The following is an 18,004-nucleotide window of genomic DNA, read 5'->3' as shown; positions in this document are numbered from 1 at the left end:
TGAATTCCAAAGGGATGAGAGCATACAAAGTGGAAAGGGAGCTTGTGTCTCTGAAGACAATAGCTGGTCATTTTAGCTAACTATAACCATGGGTATATCCTGCTATCATCTACTTCTCTTACCTTTTACATACATGCTAATACAAAGCAATATTTACAGAATCATAGAATTTTAGAGTTTGAAAGGGAAAACAGAGCAGGAGTTCTTCACCTTTTTTTGTGCCATGGATCCCTTCAGCAGTCTAAAGCCAGAATAACCCCACCCCACCCCACCCCCATATATGTATGTATGCATGCATATAAAATCACAATGGAAAGGAATGGTAAATTTTCAGTTAGAGTGAAAATAGAGTTAATTTTTTTCCCCCATACAAGCTATGAATTCTCTGAGATTTACTTGTAGGCTTCAGGTCAAGTTACTCTGTTTTAGAATCCCTAATTCATCGCTCTCATTTAAAATAAATAGATGGGAGGCAGCTAGGTGGCATCAGCCCTGGAGTCAGAAGTACTTGAGTTCAAATTCAGCCTCAGACACTTGACACTTTAGCTGTGTGACCCTGGGCAAGTCACTTAACCCCAACTGCCTCAATAAAAAACAAAAAACAAGCAAACAAAAAAACTTAACACCTGTTTTTTCATATTTATCATACATACTTAAACATATTTATTTGGCAAAGGATATTCCACACAATGAATTAAGGGTAATTTTATAAACCTAGCCTGAAAAACTAGAGGAAGCCTTCATTAAAAAAAAATCATTTTAATAGTTTGGAGTAGGTTGGGTACAGCAATGCTCAAGAGGGATAGTACAGCGATTGGTGTCAGAGAGCCACAGAAGCATTTAATAGCTATTATGAACTATCTATACCTAAACCAACAGGTGAGTTTCTCTTATTAATGACTATGATTTGCCAATACCTAAATAAATGAGTGAGTCTCCCCACTTCCATGCAGTGGAAACTCGCATCTACATCACTTACTACATGAATGATGGTTACAACTTTGGGGAATGTGTGGAAGATTAATTTTTGAGAAAACAAATTGCACCAATTAATAAAAAAATCTCAAAATGATACTTTATGGGGGGGAAACACAAATGTGCAGTTATAACGTTTTGTGTGACTGTTTAAATAAATTTGGAGCATTAGAAAACCTGTAGCTGTGATAAAAGTTCCATGTAACTTCATAGCAGCTGGTTATGTATATGAAGAGAAAGCACACTTTTCCACAGCAAATCATAGCACTTTTAGTAGCATACACAATAACATGGAAAAAGTGACTTTCCCAAAGCAAACGGCAACTGAAGGAAAGAAATTTGTTTCTTCATTAATGCAAAGACTGTAAAAAGTAAAGATGTACAATGGAGTATTTACAGAATTGTTAAAAATTTTAACAAGACATTTAACCTTACTTCTGATGCGCCTTCATTTGAGGGCAGCGGTCATTTACCTGTTTCTAATGTAAAATCACTGAATAGTTAAAATGTTTTGGAAAATTGCAATTTTGATGCATGGTTGGAATTAAAAATAAATCATCACGATACAAACCTTCAATAAAAAAACAACCTGGAGTTTTTCAGTAGGTTGGTTAATTGTTTGTCTCTAGTACAATGATGTTTGCTTGCCAATATTGCACTCCTTTACCTAATATACGTAAAATTTAAACATTATAAAAGTTAAAAAAAAACTATCTAGTACCCTTAAAAAACAAACAAAAACATAAAATAAAATGTTATAGCACTCCAAGAATCATAACATCCTTTAGTAACTTGAATTTTAGTACCCAGTACAAAAACAAGCATACTGTATTCAAACAAACAAGGGCTTACCTTTCATTTGAAAACTAGCAGTATGGAAGATCTCATAATTGCATTATAATACAGACATCCCTGAGGTTGTTTTTTTTTAAATAAACAGAAATTATATTTGGCTTTCTCTAAAATATACACTATAAATCTTATTACAAATGTAATCTGTCCTTTTATATTACTTCTGTATTCAATAGTCTAGCTAAAACATTTTTGAAGCTATGATGGTATTGTATAATTAAAAAAATAAAATAAAACAAGTAGGAAAAAAAAATCTGTATAGGCTAATCCCTCTATAAATGAAGTTGTTGGTTTTTTTAAACACCATATAAGTTTCTGACTTAAGTCAGCTCCAAAGCAGTATTTAGAAAATGACAGTGGGACTTATTTTGAAGAAAGGCATGTAGTTGTGTTGTTTTTTTTTAAAGACAACTTGTTCTACTAAGAATGTGCTATTACTTTGAGGCAAGATACGTGCTTTAAACTTTGTGCAAATAAGCCCAAAATATTAAAAATGTAATCTCTATAGAATGCAGTGACACCAAAAATTTCATCTAACCCACAATACTCTTAAGTAGAGTAAGATATATGAACTATATTTTGAGATGTGTCATATTAAATGTATTATAATAAAAATGCATATTCCTAATGTTCCTTAAATTCTGTATTGTTACTTTAAAAATTAAGAATTGAAATCACCTGCTTTCACAATTTTCAATTTGATCTCAAGTTGTTTAAGACAAAATCTCTAACAGATAGGAAATCATCTTGGACTCTGGAAAAGAAATTTTGCTACCTCTTAAATATATTCTTCAGGAAATATGAATATATTTAGGAAATAAAAGGTTGACTAAGAATTGAACTTTTCTCAGTTATCTTCCTAACCCATCCCACAACCTATAAGTAGGTTTATGAAGTTAAAGGATCAAAAGCGACTTATGTCTTTGTTTCTGTCACTCATTCAATTTAAGTGTGTTATGGTTTCAAGGAGTGAGAGAACATATTCAATTGAAGGAACACAATAATTCAGGGAATGAAAATATTGTTAATATTCTTATTCTCAAAAAAGTCTTAAAATAAGACTACTATTCAGTGTGAAGAAGCTTCAAGTACACTTTGTTTGTTCATATCTTACCAAAAAAATATATGTAAAGGGAATTTTACTTAATTAATGCTTCCACCACAACTGCTACAAGAAAACCAAGTAGGAAAATATATTGTGCTATATTTTTGTATGCTTGTTCCATTTCAAAATGTATTCTTAAAGGGGGTGTTATGGGCCTGGGGTTATCCTGTACAAGTAAAACTATATGTTTGTTCCCTTTGTTTTGAAAAATATTTACAGTACACGATACAACATGCTAAAAGTGTACACCTATTTATAATGCTGGCCAAAGACAGAGCAGAATAGGCACACAGAAAGTTGCTTATTAAGAAGTCTAAACATCTTATCTTGTTTCTAATGTTCATGAAGCTAATATGTGTGGATCAACACTGGAAAAATTAGAAAACAATACCAATGACTGTAAACCTTTGTGCAAAACACTACACAAGAGGCCAAGTTCTTTATACATTCAATGTGAAAAAGACTGTACAAATATATTCTCTGCATTTTTAACTTTGCACAAAAAAAAAAGAGCATTAAATGTTTTCACCTCTCAAAAATTTAACTGAGTCAAAAAAGAAGTTTTTTTCCTTTTTTTGCTTTGCCAAGTAAGGCAAATGATGGTGATACTGACTGACCACACACAGGAATACTTCCACCATCTTGATAGAAAAAAATTTCTTATTAATGGGTTTCATTGGCATGTTCTCATGGGAGCAAATATATCCTCATGAAGAAAACAAACATTTGATGGATTCTGCAAGTTTTGATGAGATTTGCATCTGCAAGTTCTGAAGAGATATTTGCATTTCTGTTCTGTTCACCACCACAACCTGTGTGAGAACTGTCCTGAACAAAGTTTAGTTCTGTATCATTAAAATGAAGTTCCATTTTTTTCATCCGCCCATGTCATCTCTTATCTGATCCACTCGAAGAGCAAGGTCCCTGAAGGCAGGGCGTAAGCTTACATTATTGTTCCAACACTCGGTCATGATAGAATAAATCTGGAGAAGAAAGCACATACAAAGAAAAATGTCATTGTTTAACTGGAATGGGTACTTGGGGAACTGAAGATTTGCATTATTTATTGCTGCTTTGCCTTGGCTCCATGGCCATATAATTAATTATGCCAACTTTTATTTAAAAGTTCAACTAATTAAATTTTATAGATTTGAAATCCTTGGGGCAAAAGGAGATATAGAAATGTAGACTTTTATTGTAAACTAATGAAAATGGATAAAATGCTGATAATTTTATTACCTCGTCAGGACATCCATCTGGTCTTGGCAACCTTCCATTATTCTTCAAAAGTTCTATTAGATGGAATACAATCATCTGCCCCTGTTTGTCATTACCAATCATACGCATAAATTCCTGGAATGAAAAGTCTATTTCAATGATATGATATTGATTTTCAGAGCTAATTTTATAGACAATTACTAGATAATTTTATGCATAATTCCTTGGTACCATTACATATTAATGATCAAGCATGATAATATCAAATACCTGTGCACCATGAGTATTTCACATTAAATTTTGTTAAGGATCAAAATTATCTATACACTGAAAATATAAATGTTTCATACAAAACTGTAAAATCTCTATAATACCATATAATACCATTTTTACATTTCCACAACTACAATCCATGTAAACTGCCTGGAACAATAATAAAATAATTTCCCAATCACCCAAGATCATAAAGTTTTACTTATGCAACATCCCTTCCAATAAATGAGCTTTCCAAACATGATATTCATAAAAAATTAAAGCCGTGCTTTATGAATTAGTTTTATTATTATTTTTTTAAAAGTAGGTATAATGGGACCAAAAAGTTTAGAGGCATTTTCAGGATTCTCCAAAGGGATCCATAATGGGTATTAAGTCATATAATTATTTTCATTATAAGGCTTTTGCTTGCCTCTTTAGATAAAAAAAAAAATTGGTAAAATAAATACCATACTAACCGCTGGGGGGCTTTTGCTTTTCTCAATATATGTGAAAAGTTCATACAGAACTACTCCAAAGCTCCACACATCTGAGGCTACAGAAAACTTGCTCTCCGTGAGTGATTCTGGAGCATACCTAGATCATATTAAAAAATCAGTTAAGAGCAGAAATTAAGTGAATTTATATGTTAACTCTTGATTATCCATGCCAATGGCTGGTCAAAGATAGAATCCACATATTGGAAAGACTGCAATTCACATACAATTCAATGAAAACCTGTGTTAGTCTGTTGCTCTAATTTCCGTCCTCACATGCAATTACCACATGTAAAACTGGCTGGAATAATTATAGTCTTAAAATTCTGATCTTGTTCCCCATGTTCCCATCCATGTGTGGTAGTCTGTTTTATAAGGGAGGCTTACTGTCTAGATCTAAAATATGCACACACATTCATCAAGAATCCAATGGCATCAATACTCATTTTAACCAAAGTTTGCCTTTTATAATGGTCAATAGTTTATATGATACTGTGATGTTTAAAATCTAATGTGGGTCCTTACCTGCCCCCCCTTCCCCCCCAGTTTTTGGGGAAAACTAGCAAAGATTTACTGATAAATTCAGCAACAGTTTAGGCTTTTAAGTATTTATTAAAGTGTATTGGAAGTTAGTGAAGAGAGGGTAAAAACAGATCTCTTATAGAATGGAAAACCCTAGTTTAGATCTATGCAGGACAGACAGACAGAGAACCTTGCCTTTACCTAGTAGCCCATACTTCCAAAGAGAACACGTGAAGTTCTGCCACCACAAACCAGTTCATGAATGAAAAAGGGGCGAACCAGGGAGCCAGCCTCACCTTCCTATTTCCTCTCTCCCTCCCCGAAAGGGGACGTCCTTCAAGGTGGTTGGTTGAAGGTGGTCTCCTGTTGGTGTTGTAGTCCACAGCCTGTGAGAACAACACCCCACTTGGGGGCCAGCCAGGTGTGGTCTCAATTTAATCAAGCTTAGGTAGGTTCAGCCTCTGAGAACAACACCCCACTGGGGCCAGCCAGGTGTGGTCTTGATTTAATCATCCTTAAGTGGGTTCTCAGTCAGTCTCTCAGTCTCATTCAATTCAATCAATTCCAAATCAATTTTCAGGTGGGGGCCCCTGAGCCTCTGCCAAATCCCATTATTTTATCATAATGCCTAACAGGAATTATGTATGTAGAGAATTCACATGAATTTCATGACACTTTACAGAACAGGCAAGGAATGTTTAGGGAAAAAAATGAGAACTTCCATGCTCTCTGTAATGTGATAGAAGGGTATTTTCCAAAATCACAGCACTTTTTTATAGATTAAAAAACCAAATCAAACCAATTCAATACAGAATAATTTAAATGCAGGGATGTTTTATTAAGAAATAGTCAGGAAGAAACAGTTTAGTATAACTATATTAGTAAGTATAATATTTGCTCTTTAATGCAAGAAAACTTTAAGAATTGCTAGAGAATTCCCCTGGGGAGGAGTAGTGGGAGCCCAAATTTGTGACTGTAAGGGTATCACAGAGAGACCACCCCTCCACCACTGGAGATCAGCAGCTCCTTTTGGAGAGTCTTGGAGAGGTGCCAGGGGCATTGAGAGGCACTGCGATGGATACAGAACCAGGATGTGGGTGTTAGAAATAGGACTTGAGTTTCCTGTCTTTCTGTCTACCATGCCATACTGTCTCTCCTCCCTGGAACTAGAATCAGAAATAATGGTGTTAAATTTTGCCTCTGTTCCTTATTCACAGTGTGACTCTGGACACTTCTCTCTTTGCCTCAGTTCCTTCAGCTATAAAATGAAGGACTTGGCTTGAACTCTAAGGTACTAAGGTGTCCTTCGGCTTTAATATTTTATAATTCTGTTCATATAACCTTGAGATATTCCAAAACAAGTGAACAACCACATTTAGCTATGTCCAGATTTCTGGATTTCTCTACAGTATAAATGAACATATATGAAAATAATGCTAGTAAGATACTATTTTGAATTGTTTTCCATTAGTATAAACCAACTTTCATAATATACTGACACTTTTTTTACTTTACCTTAAAACCAACAAATTCCAAATGGCTGGGATTAGAAATAGGATCTAAAACCATGAAACGAAGATGGTAACTTGCATATCTGGTGATGAAACTCATTACTTAGAAGCTCTGTTATCATCATGCTATTACCAACTGAACAGTGTATAAGATCACTTTTTCCTTTTATAATGAATCTCAGGATACTTCATAAATTTGTGATAAATAGAAAGCTATGCTGTTTAGACTGAGTTTTGTGCCTTCTAGGCCAGATGGAAGCCCAGGTTAAAGGATTCAATCTAATTTTAAAAACTAAACTCAAGATTTTATTGTTGTTTTTTTTTAATTATTTTTTTGTGTTAAGCTTTTATTCTTAAACCAACAACTAAACTAGTAAGAAAATAAAAACTTAAAAAATTAAATTTGAGAAGGAAATATAACCCCCATGAAATGATATAAAAGAATGAATGGGGAATAATTAAAATGTATGAGAAGTATCTAAAAGTATAGTGTTATTAAGCCATCCCCAGATTCCCTATACCTATCACTGTCAACAAATGAACACATAATAATATTCTGTCATGGCACAGTAAAATAGGAAAAAACTCCAACAACAGAAAACTTAAAATTAAGAGTGCCTAGTTTGGTTTTGAAAACTCTTTAAGCCCAAGAACCTATGGAATGGCAGTGGGGCCCAGAGCACTAGCCCTGCTTTGAGCCTGGCCCTTGTCAGCCACTGTCCAGAGGAGTAGCACCTGTAGGAAACCATTAACTCCCTTCCCCCCAACTGCCACTGATGAGTCAGGCAAGTAATCTAGTTATCTAGTTAAAGGAGCAAGTTACCCTGAAGGAGAAAAAGGAGGCAGCATTGTGTCAATTGGGTCAAACTACTTCCAATACCACCTTTCCCAAGATGCTGGTAGAGACACCCCAGGTTCTTGAGTCCAAGAATTCCAGGAATAGCAGCACCCCATAGACTACAAGCACTTACTTCCAGGCTGATTCTTGAAGCCACCATTGAGGTGGGAGTAACTTTTGTGGAATAACTTTTTGTGACGTCTCTGCTACCCTGAATACCAACCACCAACTACAGACTACTATCTATGGGCAAATAAGCTCAAGAGCTCTAGGAAGAGTAGTTCTTCTCAGACCCCCTTGGTAAGCTTCCATCTTGAGTCATCACCTGAGGACAAAGCCCTTATGGAGATGTAGTTAAGAAACTTCCCCTGCCCTAGACTCCTCAGCAATCAAAGCTGCTAAAGACTTGGGGGTGGGGGATACAGAATGCATTCACTCCCTTCCCTTTGGTTACCTTCTCCACAACCTCCTTGAAGACCTTCTCACCTAATTATCCTCATCATAGACAAAGCCCTGGAGAAACATCTGCCCCCGGGAATCTGTTCTAATTGACAACCACTTCTCCCAGAAAAATATTTCAGAAAAGCCCTTGAAATGTTCCATATCTTTCACTCCTCCTACTAACCCCCTCCTCAGTTCTGAAACCATGAAACAAATCGAATCAACTCTACTTTAGCTCCTGGATAGGAATGTCTATCTACTCTCTTCCATAAACCCATTTATCATCTCAGTAGCCTTTTAAACCAAGATCCCCTACCTGGCCACCACTCTCTTAGATGGATAGTCTCCCTCAGTAAGATTTAAGTAAGCTCCTTGACTGCCTTTGCTTTTGTATTTGTATCCTCAGAGCTAACTTAGCATAATACTTGACATACATCATAAGGGCTTAATAAATGCCTTTTCATTTCATTTAATTTGTTCATTCATAGTCCTTGGCATCATAAACATCACAAATCACTTTGGTGTTACTAATGGAAATGACATTAAAGAAAATACATTACCTTGTCTTTCCACCAAACCCTAAAAGACAACTAGTCCTTTCTGTCTGACTTGTAGCTGAAAATTCCTATATATGTTGTCTCCCCTATGAGAATGTGTCTGTTCCTTTTTTCTATTTGGATCCTTGGTGCTTAAAACAGTGCTCTGAATATAATAAGCTCTCAACAAATGCTTTTTCATTTATTCATTCACTCACATGATTATTTTATTTTTAAAAGTTTTATCATTCCCTTCTGTTTTTTAACACCAGTCATTTCCCCCTAAATCCTTCCTCTCTGCTCTCTCATCCCACTATTGAACCCTTTGTTGTAAAAAGAAAAATATTAAAGCAAAACCAACTAAAACAGTAACTCTATCAGACAATGCACACACTGCATAGCACATACTGTGTCGCAACCTCCCCCCCCCCAATTCTCTACAAAGAAGAGAGAACTCTCATAATTTTTTGAAGGAAAAATATATTCAAAATGTAAAATATTTTACAAATAATTGAAATGACAAATTCCCAAAAGATGGAAGTTTGCCCTCTCAAACATTAGCTGTTCTGAAAAATCACTTACCAGAATATGGGGCTTTCACCAGGCTCTTTCACTTTGTAATATTCTTTGTCTTGTGGCAGGACTTTCGTTAATCCAAAATCTCCAATTTTAACTCTATTCTCATTTTCCACTAAAATATTTCTTGTGGCCAGATCCCTATGGATATATCTTTTTGTACCAAGATACTCCATTCCCTTTGGATAAAGAACATATGGTTCAGTGAAATAATTTAATGGAAGGTAAACAAAATTTCTATTAATGATCATGCTCCCTAAATCTTCCCTGTCTCAGGTTTCAGGAATACTTCTTAGGAAGTATATCAATAGTACAATTTTACCATTAACAAATAAGGTGCTGCAGTTAATATATAGAGCTGCTAGGTGGCATGGTGGATAGGGTGATGGGCATGGAGTCAGGGAGACCTAAGTTCAAATATGGACTCAGACACTTACTAGCTGTGCAGCCCTGGGCAAGTCACTTAACACTGTTTGCCTCAGTTTCCTTTTCTGTAAAATGAGCTGGAAAAGGAAATAGCAAACCACTTCAGTATCTTTGCCAAAAAACCACCAAATGGGCTCATGAAGAGTCTGACACAACTGAAAAGACTGAATGACAACAAAAGTTAATATATAGTCATCTCCACTCTAAGTCCATTACATTCCAAACCTATTAATACAGGATTGATACTGTGGCATAGTACAATGAGTGTTGGGCTTAAAATGAGATAAATGGGGTTCAAAGAATTGTTTCACTACCTCTTTTAGCCTGTTCCTTCATTTAAAATGGAGATATGTTTGTACTACCTTATCTTGTAAGGAAAGTATTTTGTAAATCTTCAAAATACTACTGTGAGTAGTTTGTTTTTTTTTAAGTGAGGCAATTGGGGTTAAGTGACTTGCCCAGGGTCACACAGCTAGTAAGTGTTAAGTGTCTGAGGCTGGATTTGAACTCAGGTACTGCAGACTTCAGGGCCAGTGCTCTATCCACTGCACCACCTAACTGCCCCATGATTAGTTATTATACATTTTTTTTTTGGGGGGGGTGCCTAGGGCAATGAGGGTTAAATGACTTGCCCAGGGTCACACAGCTAGTATCAAGTGTCTGAGGCCAAATTTGAACTGAGGTCCTCCTGCATCCAGGGCCAGTGCTTTATCCACTGCACCACCTAGCTGCCCCCCTGAGTACTTATTATAATAAACAGGGGCATTGGGGGCCTGGTACATGCAGAGTTTCTGGGTCTGTGTATACTCTTGAGGGAAGACTGTTTCTGGAAGAGTCATGATGACATGAAGGCAAAGTACACTGGAGAAATTGTGAAGCATATGTAGATATTCTATAACTTGTTCCAGTAAGCTAATCATGTGGTAAATGGGAAACCCTTTGATTGGCTGAGGAGACATTCACCAGGCCATATTTGGCTTCCACCATCTCAGTCCTTTTTGCTGCTCTGTTTTCTCCCATGCCATCCAGTGAGACACAACACTATTAGGAGAGCTGCCTTGGGGCTTTCTCCCCATCAAGGCCATGTGGTCCCAGGGAATGTCCTGTTTCCTGGCCTCTATTTTTGTTTTTTGGGGGTTTTTTTTTGCAGTCAGGAAAGTACTGATGCCCTGTGGTGCAGCAAGGAGACCCTTTTAAGTCTCAGGAAAGAGGACTCATCTAGTAGTCAGGAAACACATGGATGTGAATTTAGTGGAACCAATGTTATGGGGGGGAATGCTGGAGGAAAATATTTGTTTTTTTCTTGTTAAAATTTCTAAGTAAATATCACTTTGTAAAAGCTAATTGCTAATGTTAAATGGTTAACAGGAGCTGAGGTATAACACTTCAGGTACCTATTAGTGAGGGGAACACATCTAGGAGGGGCTCAAGCTGATGACAGTAGAGAGACACCCCCAAACTCACCAGAGTACACTACCATACTTGCTATTTGAACACTTCTGCTATGTTACAAAGGAGTAAATTTCAAGATTCCTACTCCTACCAAAGAAATATCATAAGGAATCATTTATAGTTATTTATTTGTTTTTTGGGGTTTTTTGCAGGGCAATGAGGGTTAAGTGACTTGCCCAGGGTCACATAGCTAGTAAGTGTCAAGTGTCTGAGACCGGTTTTGAACTCAGGTCCTCCTGAATCCAGGGCCGGTGCTTTATGCACAGTGGCTTTATTGCCACAGTCAATTCAGATCTGCTGCAGTTTTACTGAAGATATGCACTGCGCCACCTAGCTGCCCCATTTATAGTTAATTAAATAATCCTTTTCAGATTTGCAAAGCATTTTATATAAAGTATTTAATTTGATCCTCACAACTATTCTGGAAGGTAGGTAGTTCCTATTATTATCTACATTAATTTTAGAGGAGGAAAGTGAGGAAGCAAGTGATCACATTACTTGCCCAGGGTAAAGTAAGCAAGCTATTAAGTATCTGATTTGAACTTAGTTTTTCCTAACTCAAGGCCCAGTACTGTATCCATTACCACTTAAGCTGCCTCACTTTGAGAAATAAAGGCTGAAAATGGCATAGGTATTTTTTGGACATGGGCATTGACATTAATAGGTCAGTATTTGAAGAAAAATGAATAATGTTACCTTGCAGATCTGAGACGTATACTGTAGAAGTTTCTTATGATCCAGCCTTTCCTTATGTTTCTGGAGATAGTCACGTAAACTTCCATAAGGTAAATATTCCATAATTAATCTCAGGTTACGACGGCCTTGTAATTTGCAAATGAAAAATTAAGGTTTTCATTATATTGATTAAAATTTTTTGGAAGGAAACCCCAACAACTTTTCCCCACCCCAATTAGGGGTCAAATACATAAATCTGAGACAAATCATTAAAACAATTATAAATAATATTTACCATTGAGGATCATCTAGCCATTTGAATACTTCAAGTCCCAACTTTATTTGAAAATCTGAGAGTGCTGGTTCCAATTTCTATGCTATAAATATCTAAACCTCACATCCAAGCAGTTGGCATAATTCCTGTTAAGTTCTTTTTTTTGGGGGGGGGGGGAAGCAATGAGGGTTAAGTGACTTGCCTAGGGTCACACAGCTAGTAAGTGTCTGGGGATGGATTTGAACTCAGGTCCTCCTGAATCAAGGGCTGGTGCTTTATCCACTGTGCCACCTAGCTGCCCCTACTGTTAAGTTCTAAGCAGACATACTGACTGACTGACCATCCATCCATCCATCTTACTAGATCTGTAATTTCTTTGGCATAAGGGACTCCTGTTGCAAAAACTCCCTTTATCAATGTGAAGTGGCACATTCTCTATAATTCACGGTCTAAGAGTACTGAAAAGTTAAGGAACCTACCTAGGGACATAGAGCCCCTAGGTGTTAGAAGTAAGTAGCCTCACTCCAGGGCTTTCTATTCTCTACCCCAAGCTGCCTTTAATATGAGCTTATCTCCTTTTTTATGGTGTGAGAAAAATTATTAATCAGTGATTTCTTGAGGGACCCAGGCGTCAGTCCTTTCTTCCCAGCACTCCAGAAAGTGAGTTCTTCTTGACAAATTATAAAATCTTATCTAGTTATCTAGGACAAACCCAAAGGAACAAAAGGAATGGAGATAAATTCTTTTGTCTAGATTAGAGAAGGACTGATGGAATTAAACCACACCTAAACCAACTTGAGTGAGGGGTTTTTGCATTTCTTTCCCTGATGTCATCTCTAGAGTTCATTATAATATAGACCACCTTTCAACTTATGTCAACCAATAGATTTGAATAATGCTAAGCCAATTAGCATTATACATTATACATTATACATTAGCCAATGTATAATGACCCACTTCTATCAAAAGAGTGATAAAAAAGCCCATGGAAGATGCCAGGGGAGGGTTTCTGGGGCATCTTTTGGGTCTCTCTTGGTTTTCTGGGACCACATGGTTTCTGTCTCTCTTGGTTCTCCTTAAGACCAAATGCTATCTGTCTGGGAGACCATGTGGATCTTTTGAGGCTTCTCTCCTGCTCATGCTAACATGCTAACTCTCTCCCTGCCTACACTACCACATGGCCTGGGATGGGGAGAAATTAGGGAGACACGTGGTCAATTCTTTACTGGTATAACATTGATAAATTATATATGCTTACTTCAAACTGGTGTCTATAGTAATTAATTTTCAAATGACATCTTTTATAAAAATTAAGGAAGAATACTTAACTAACATAAAAATCATTTCAGTAGCTGAATAAAATATAAGAGGCACTCAGAATTCATAAGACATGGTTCAGATTTCTCTACAAGTACCCAAAATAAAGATGGAAAGGTAAGTGTGGTGAGAAACCAGTTATGTGAGATAAAGAATGTGACTTATCTCCTCTTACCTCCTTCTCAAAATGGAAGCTTCTAATCAGCATGGCTAATCTAAACTAGGTATTGAATACATTGATTAAAAAGTACAAATGGCCCTGGAAAGCTTAACCCTTTCATGTACTGGCATTCTCAAAAAAGAGCTTATCAACCCACAGAATATTGGTAGAATAAATATGGAAGAAATGTCTGAAACTTCTGGTGCTCCTCATCTACTCCAAATGGCTCTCCCCTCTCATATCACAACTAGTTGAACTAGTGAAAATTTATTAAGCACTTATTATATCCTATGCAATGTGCTAGGTATTGGGGATACAAAAATAAAAATGAAATAGTTCCTAACCTCAAAAAGATTACATTCCATTGCAGAATACATGCATGTAACTAAGTCTAGCAGTCTGCCAGGAAAGAAATTATAGGGAACTGAAAGTGTTCAATAGTATATAGCTTTACACCATCCAATCGCTCTGCCTCACCTTTGTCAGTATATCTGGCTCTACAAAACTTAGTCAAAACAAAGAATTATCAATAGTATAGAGATGCTTTCTGGAAGTGAGGGGGCCACCAGGCCCTCTCAGGAACTAGTTCAGGTTAGAAAGAGGGCAGGACAAAACTACTGTGCTAATCAGCAGTGGGACTGTGCCCATGAGTGGTCACTGAACTTCTAGACTGGATGGGATAGGGAGACTCTACTCACGGGGAAAAACAGAGAACTGGGCAAAGACTTCCTACAGCTACCATAAATAATCTCAAGTGTACACATATATGCTTTCTTTGCCGCAGTCAATTCAGATCTGCTGCAGTTTTACTGAAGATATCAATCTACTCTTGGAGCTACTGAAGACATACTTGAATTAGAAAAAAAGTTTCCACATGCCCCATACCAGCACTATAGCACACTCCCTTGTATTTGACAATGTTGTCATGTTGCAAAGATTTAAGAATTTCAATTTCTCTTTCAAAGTCTCTCAGGTGCTCCTCAGTACTGTGCTGCAACTTTTTCACAGCCACCACTTCACCAGTGTTGTCTTGTAGAGGGTCATATCGGCACATTTCCACGCTCCCAAAATTGCCCTAAACGATAAATAAAAGTATTTCATTAATATTTAACTTTTTCAGTATTCCTTCAAGTCATTATAACATAAACAAACAACACTTGGCTATAACTCTTAATTGTGTAAGATCTCTGTTTAGATCTCAATCTTAAATTAATTAATAAAAAGAGAGTTAATTTATGGTTATTACCCCAAAGGTATTATGGCTGAAAATTTTTTTAAATTATTTTTTAAATTTTAAAAATTATTTTAAAAAATCTTTAAATATTTTTTTGAGATGACACAAGATTTTGGGATAATAAAACCATTTAGATTAGGGAAAATAAAGGCAAGGCCAGGAGAATAAATTACTGGATTTTTGAGACTGATTTCAAAGAGAACCATGCATTTCTACAAGTTTCAGAGAGAGAATTCTGGACAAGATCATATGTTTGATCTAATAAGTTTATTCTTAAGTGACAAAATTACAATTTTTAACTGGTTAAAATATCTTTCTTTCTTTTTTTTCTTTCCTTAAACTCAGGACAACTTCAGAGAAAGGTTTCCTTTTTTAAAATCAAGAATCCCCAAATATATAACATTAGTATGTTTGTATGCCTTACATTTTCAACAAATGTTTTGAGTTTTATTCATCACTACTTTTATTGCATACTTTAAGACTTAAGGTGCTTAAGCTACCCAAATTTAAACACTTAAATTTTTAACTGAATTAAAAATTGGGGGGGGGGTGAACTTTAAAGAGCAAAAACCAACCAACCAATTCAGCTTACAAAACAACCAACTTTTTAAAAAGACCCTTGATATGAAGACAGCTTAAAAAAATTATCAGTCACTCCCTTCATGTCTTCTTCCACCATCATTATTTTTCCATTTTTTATTCATTTGACAAACATTTATTAAGCAGCTACTACTATGTGTAGATTCTGGTAGATGGTATAGATATAGAGACAAAATATAAATAAAATATAAACCAAAAGAGTTTAAATTATATGGGGAAGAAAAAACAATGAAGACATATAAATGTGAAAGACATAAAAAGCTGGGGGTGCGGAATGGTACTAAGAACTGGGGATGATCAGTAAACACCCTGAATATGAGGTAGCACTTGAGCTGGGTTTTGAAATTAGGGAATCCATGAGGTAGAGGTATGGAAAGAGTGCAGTCCAGGAACCCAAGACAGCATAGTAATAATAACAATAATAATTTATATAGGGCTTACTACATGCCACGCACTGTGCTAAGCATTTTACAGTTATTACTTCATCAGATCTTCATGCCTACACAAAGATGTGAAGAAGAGAAACAGCAGCAGGCCAGTTTGACATGTAAAGTGTGAGAAGGGGAGTAATAGGCATAAAACTTTGTAAGGGGCTGGAACCAGGCTGTGAGGGGCTACGGGTGCCAAGTAGAGGAGTTTGTAGGCTATGATTTTGGCAGCTGTGTGGAATACAGATTGAAGAGAGGAACTATGAGGTAGGCAGATCAAGCTGTTATAATAATCTTGGTAAGAGATAATAATTTTTGCTGTCTTCTAAGCGGAGAGAAGAAGAAAGACTTAAGTGATGCTGTGGAGATAGAAATGACAATTTGGCAAATGACTAACTATAGTAGGTGAAGGTTGAAAAAGCAGAAGAGTTGAAGATGACTTGGAGGATGCAAACATGGACAACTTGATACAAAAAAGGAAGACAGTAAGAAGATTGGGCTGGTGCAAGGGAATAATAATGAGTTGTTTTGAACATGTTAGGTTTGAGATATCTATGGGACATCTGATTGGAAATGCCCAACAGATGACTAGTGGTATAGGATTAGAGCTCAAGAGAGAAAGTCTAGGGTTGGACAGATAGCTCTGGGAGTGATCTGCATTGGGAAGATCATTGAACCCATGGGATCTAATGAGATCACTAAGAGAAGGTAGAGAGGAAAAAGAAGAGGACTTATAATAGAATACTGAGGAACACCTACGATTTGTGGGTGGGATACAGATGATGATCCAGTAAAGGCGGTATAGAAATAGTGGCCAGATGAGCAGGAAGGAGACCAAGAGTGGTCAATATCTCTAAAATCCAGAAAAGAAAGTATCTAAGAAGAGCGAGTGGTCAACAATGCAAAATGCTATAGAGGGGACAAGAAAGATAATGTCTGAAAAAGTAACATTTAGCTATTAAAGGATTATTAGAAATTCTGGAGAGAGCAGTGTTATTTGATGAAGAGGTCAGAAGCCAGACTGTAATAGGTTGGGATTCTTTAGCTATATAACACATTTTCCTTTGATAGAGTCATGGTCAATATCAGTAGAATGAGCACTGAATTTAGAGTCAGAAATCAAGGGATCAATCTCTAGCTATATGACTATGGCTGTTGCTTCATCTCTCAGTTTCTTCCTCTGTATGACCTCTATGTTCTTTACTGCTCTAAATCCTAAGACTCTGGCTTTACCCCCTTTTGTTCTAGAAAATATTCTTTGTTAACTTATGATTACTTTGCAAATCTCAACATTTTTAGAACTATGTAGTTTCTTTTAAATCTTTTTCAAAATTCAAGCAATAATGAAGATTATCAGCAACAATGTGAAAAAGTTAAAAGAAAACATTATTTTTTGTTGAAGAAATAAATGAAAAACATTTTATATATAAAAAGTTCTCTGGACTATTTTCATTACTGAGCTAACTGAAAGGAATAACAGTAAGTCAGCCAACAAACATTTAATTACCCACTACCTATGAACCTATCATTGGGGATACAAAGAAAATTTAAAAATTTCTGCCCTTGAGGAACTCACATTTCAATAGGAAGAGACCAAATATAAATAACTTCATACATACAAGATGCATAGGGAGAATACATAGAAGGTAATTTCAAAGATTAGATATTAGCAGTTCAGAAAGGCCATCTGTAGAATGTGGGAAATTGACATGAGTCTTGATGGATGCCAGGAAAACTCAGAAGCAGACCTGTTAATGGAGAGCAACTCAGGCATGGGGGAGAGCCAGTACAAGGGCACAGAAAACAAGGAACAGGAAGCAGGCCAGTGAAGCAGGACTCTAAGAGTTTAAAAGCCTACATTATGAGGGCAAATCTACTGATTCTTTTGTGAAAAACAATGAAGAAGCAAGATGATGGAGATGTGTATTTAATTACATATGCAATTACATTTTCCAAGGGTAACAATTGGAACATCCCAACAAAGGAACAAAAATAAGCAGATGAGACAAAGAGTACAGCCTTTGCCTTCAAGCATGAAGAATGATAATTCAATTGTGTATTTCCACATTTAAGGAGGTTTGTTATATAAAAAAAAGCAAACCAAACCACTCCACT

The 18,004-nt window shown here is 36.2% G+C and overlaps 1 protein-coding gene across 2 annotated transcripts in view; it reads right to left on the bottom strand.

Annotated features, from left to right (window-relative positions):
• Positions 1-297: 297 nt before the first annotated feature.
• The window catches only part of JAK2 (Janus kinase 2), a 151,807-nt gene continuing 134,100 nt past the window's right edge, over positions 298-18,004 (bottom strand). For both annotated transcript variants that reach the window (XM_043989280.1, XM_043989289.1), the window contains 6 exons: positions 14,513-14,702; positions 11,898-12,022; positions 9,330-9,502; positions 4,882-4,999; positions 4,172-4,285; positions 298-3,915 (listed from right to left, as the gene is read on the bottom strand). In XM_043989280.1, the coding sequence (XP_043845215.1) occupies positions 3,808-3,915; positions 4,172-4,285; positions 4,882-4,999; positions 9,330-9,502; positions 11,898-12,022; positions 14,513-14,702 (828 nt within the window). In that variant the 3' untranslated portion in view covers positions 298-3,807. The remainder of the gene's footprint in view (positions 3,916-4,171; positions 4,286-4,881; positions 5,000-9,329; positions 9,503-11,897; positions 12,023-14,512; positions 14,703-18,004) is intronic.

This window comes from Dromiciops gliroides, chromosome 1, assembly GCF_019393635.1.
Source record: "Dromiciops gliroides isolate mDroGli1 chromosome 1, mDroGli1.pri, whole genome shotgun sequence".
Taxonomy (NCBI): domain Eukaryota; kingdom Metazoa; phylum Chordata; class Mammalia; order Microbiotheria; family Microbiotheriidae; genus Dromiciops; species Dromiciops gliroides.
The sequence above is the reverse complement of the archived record's forward strand: the minus strand, read 5'-3'. Positions and strand labels throughout refer to the sequence as shown.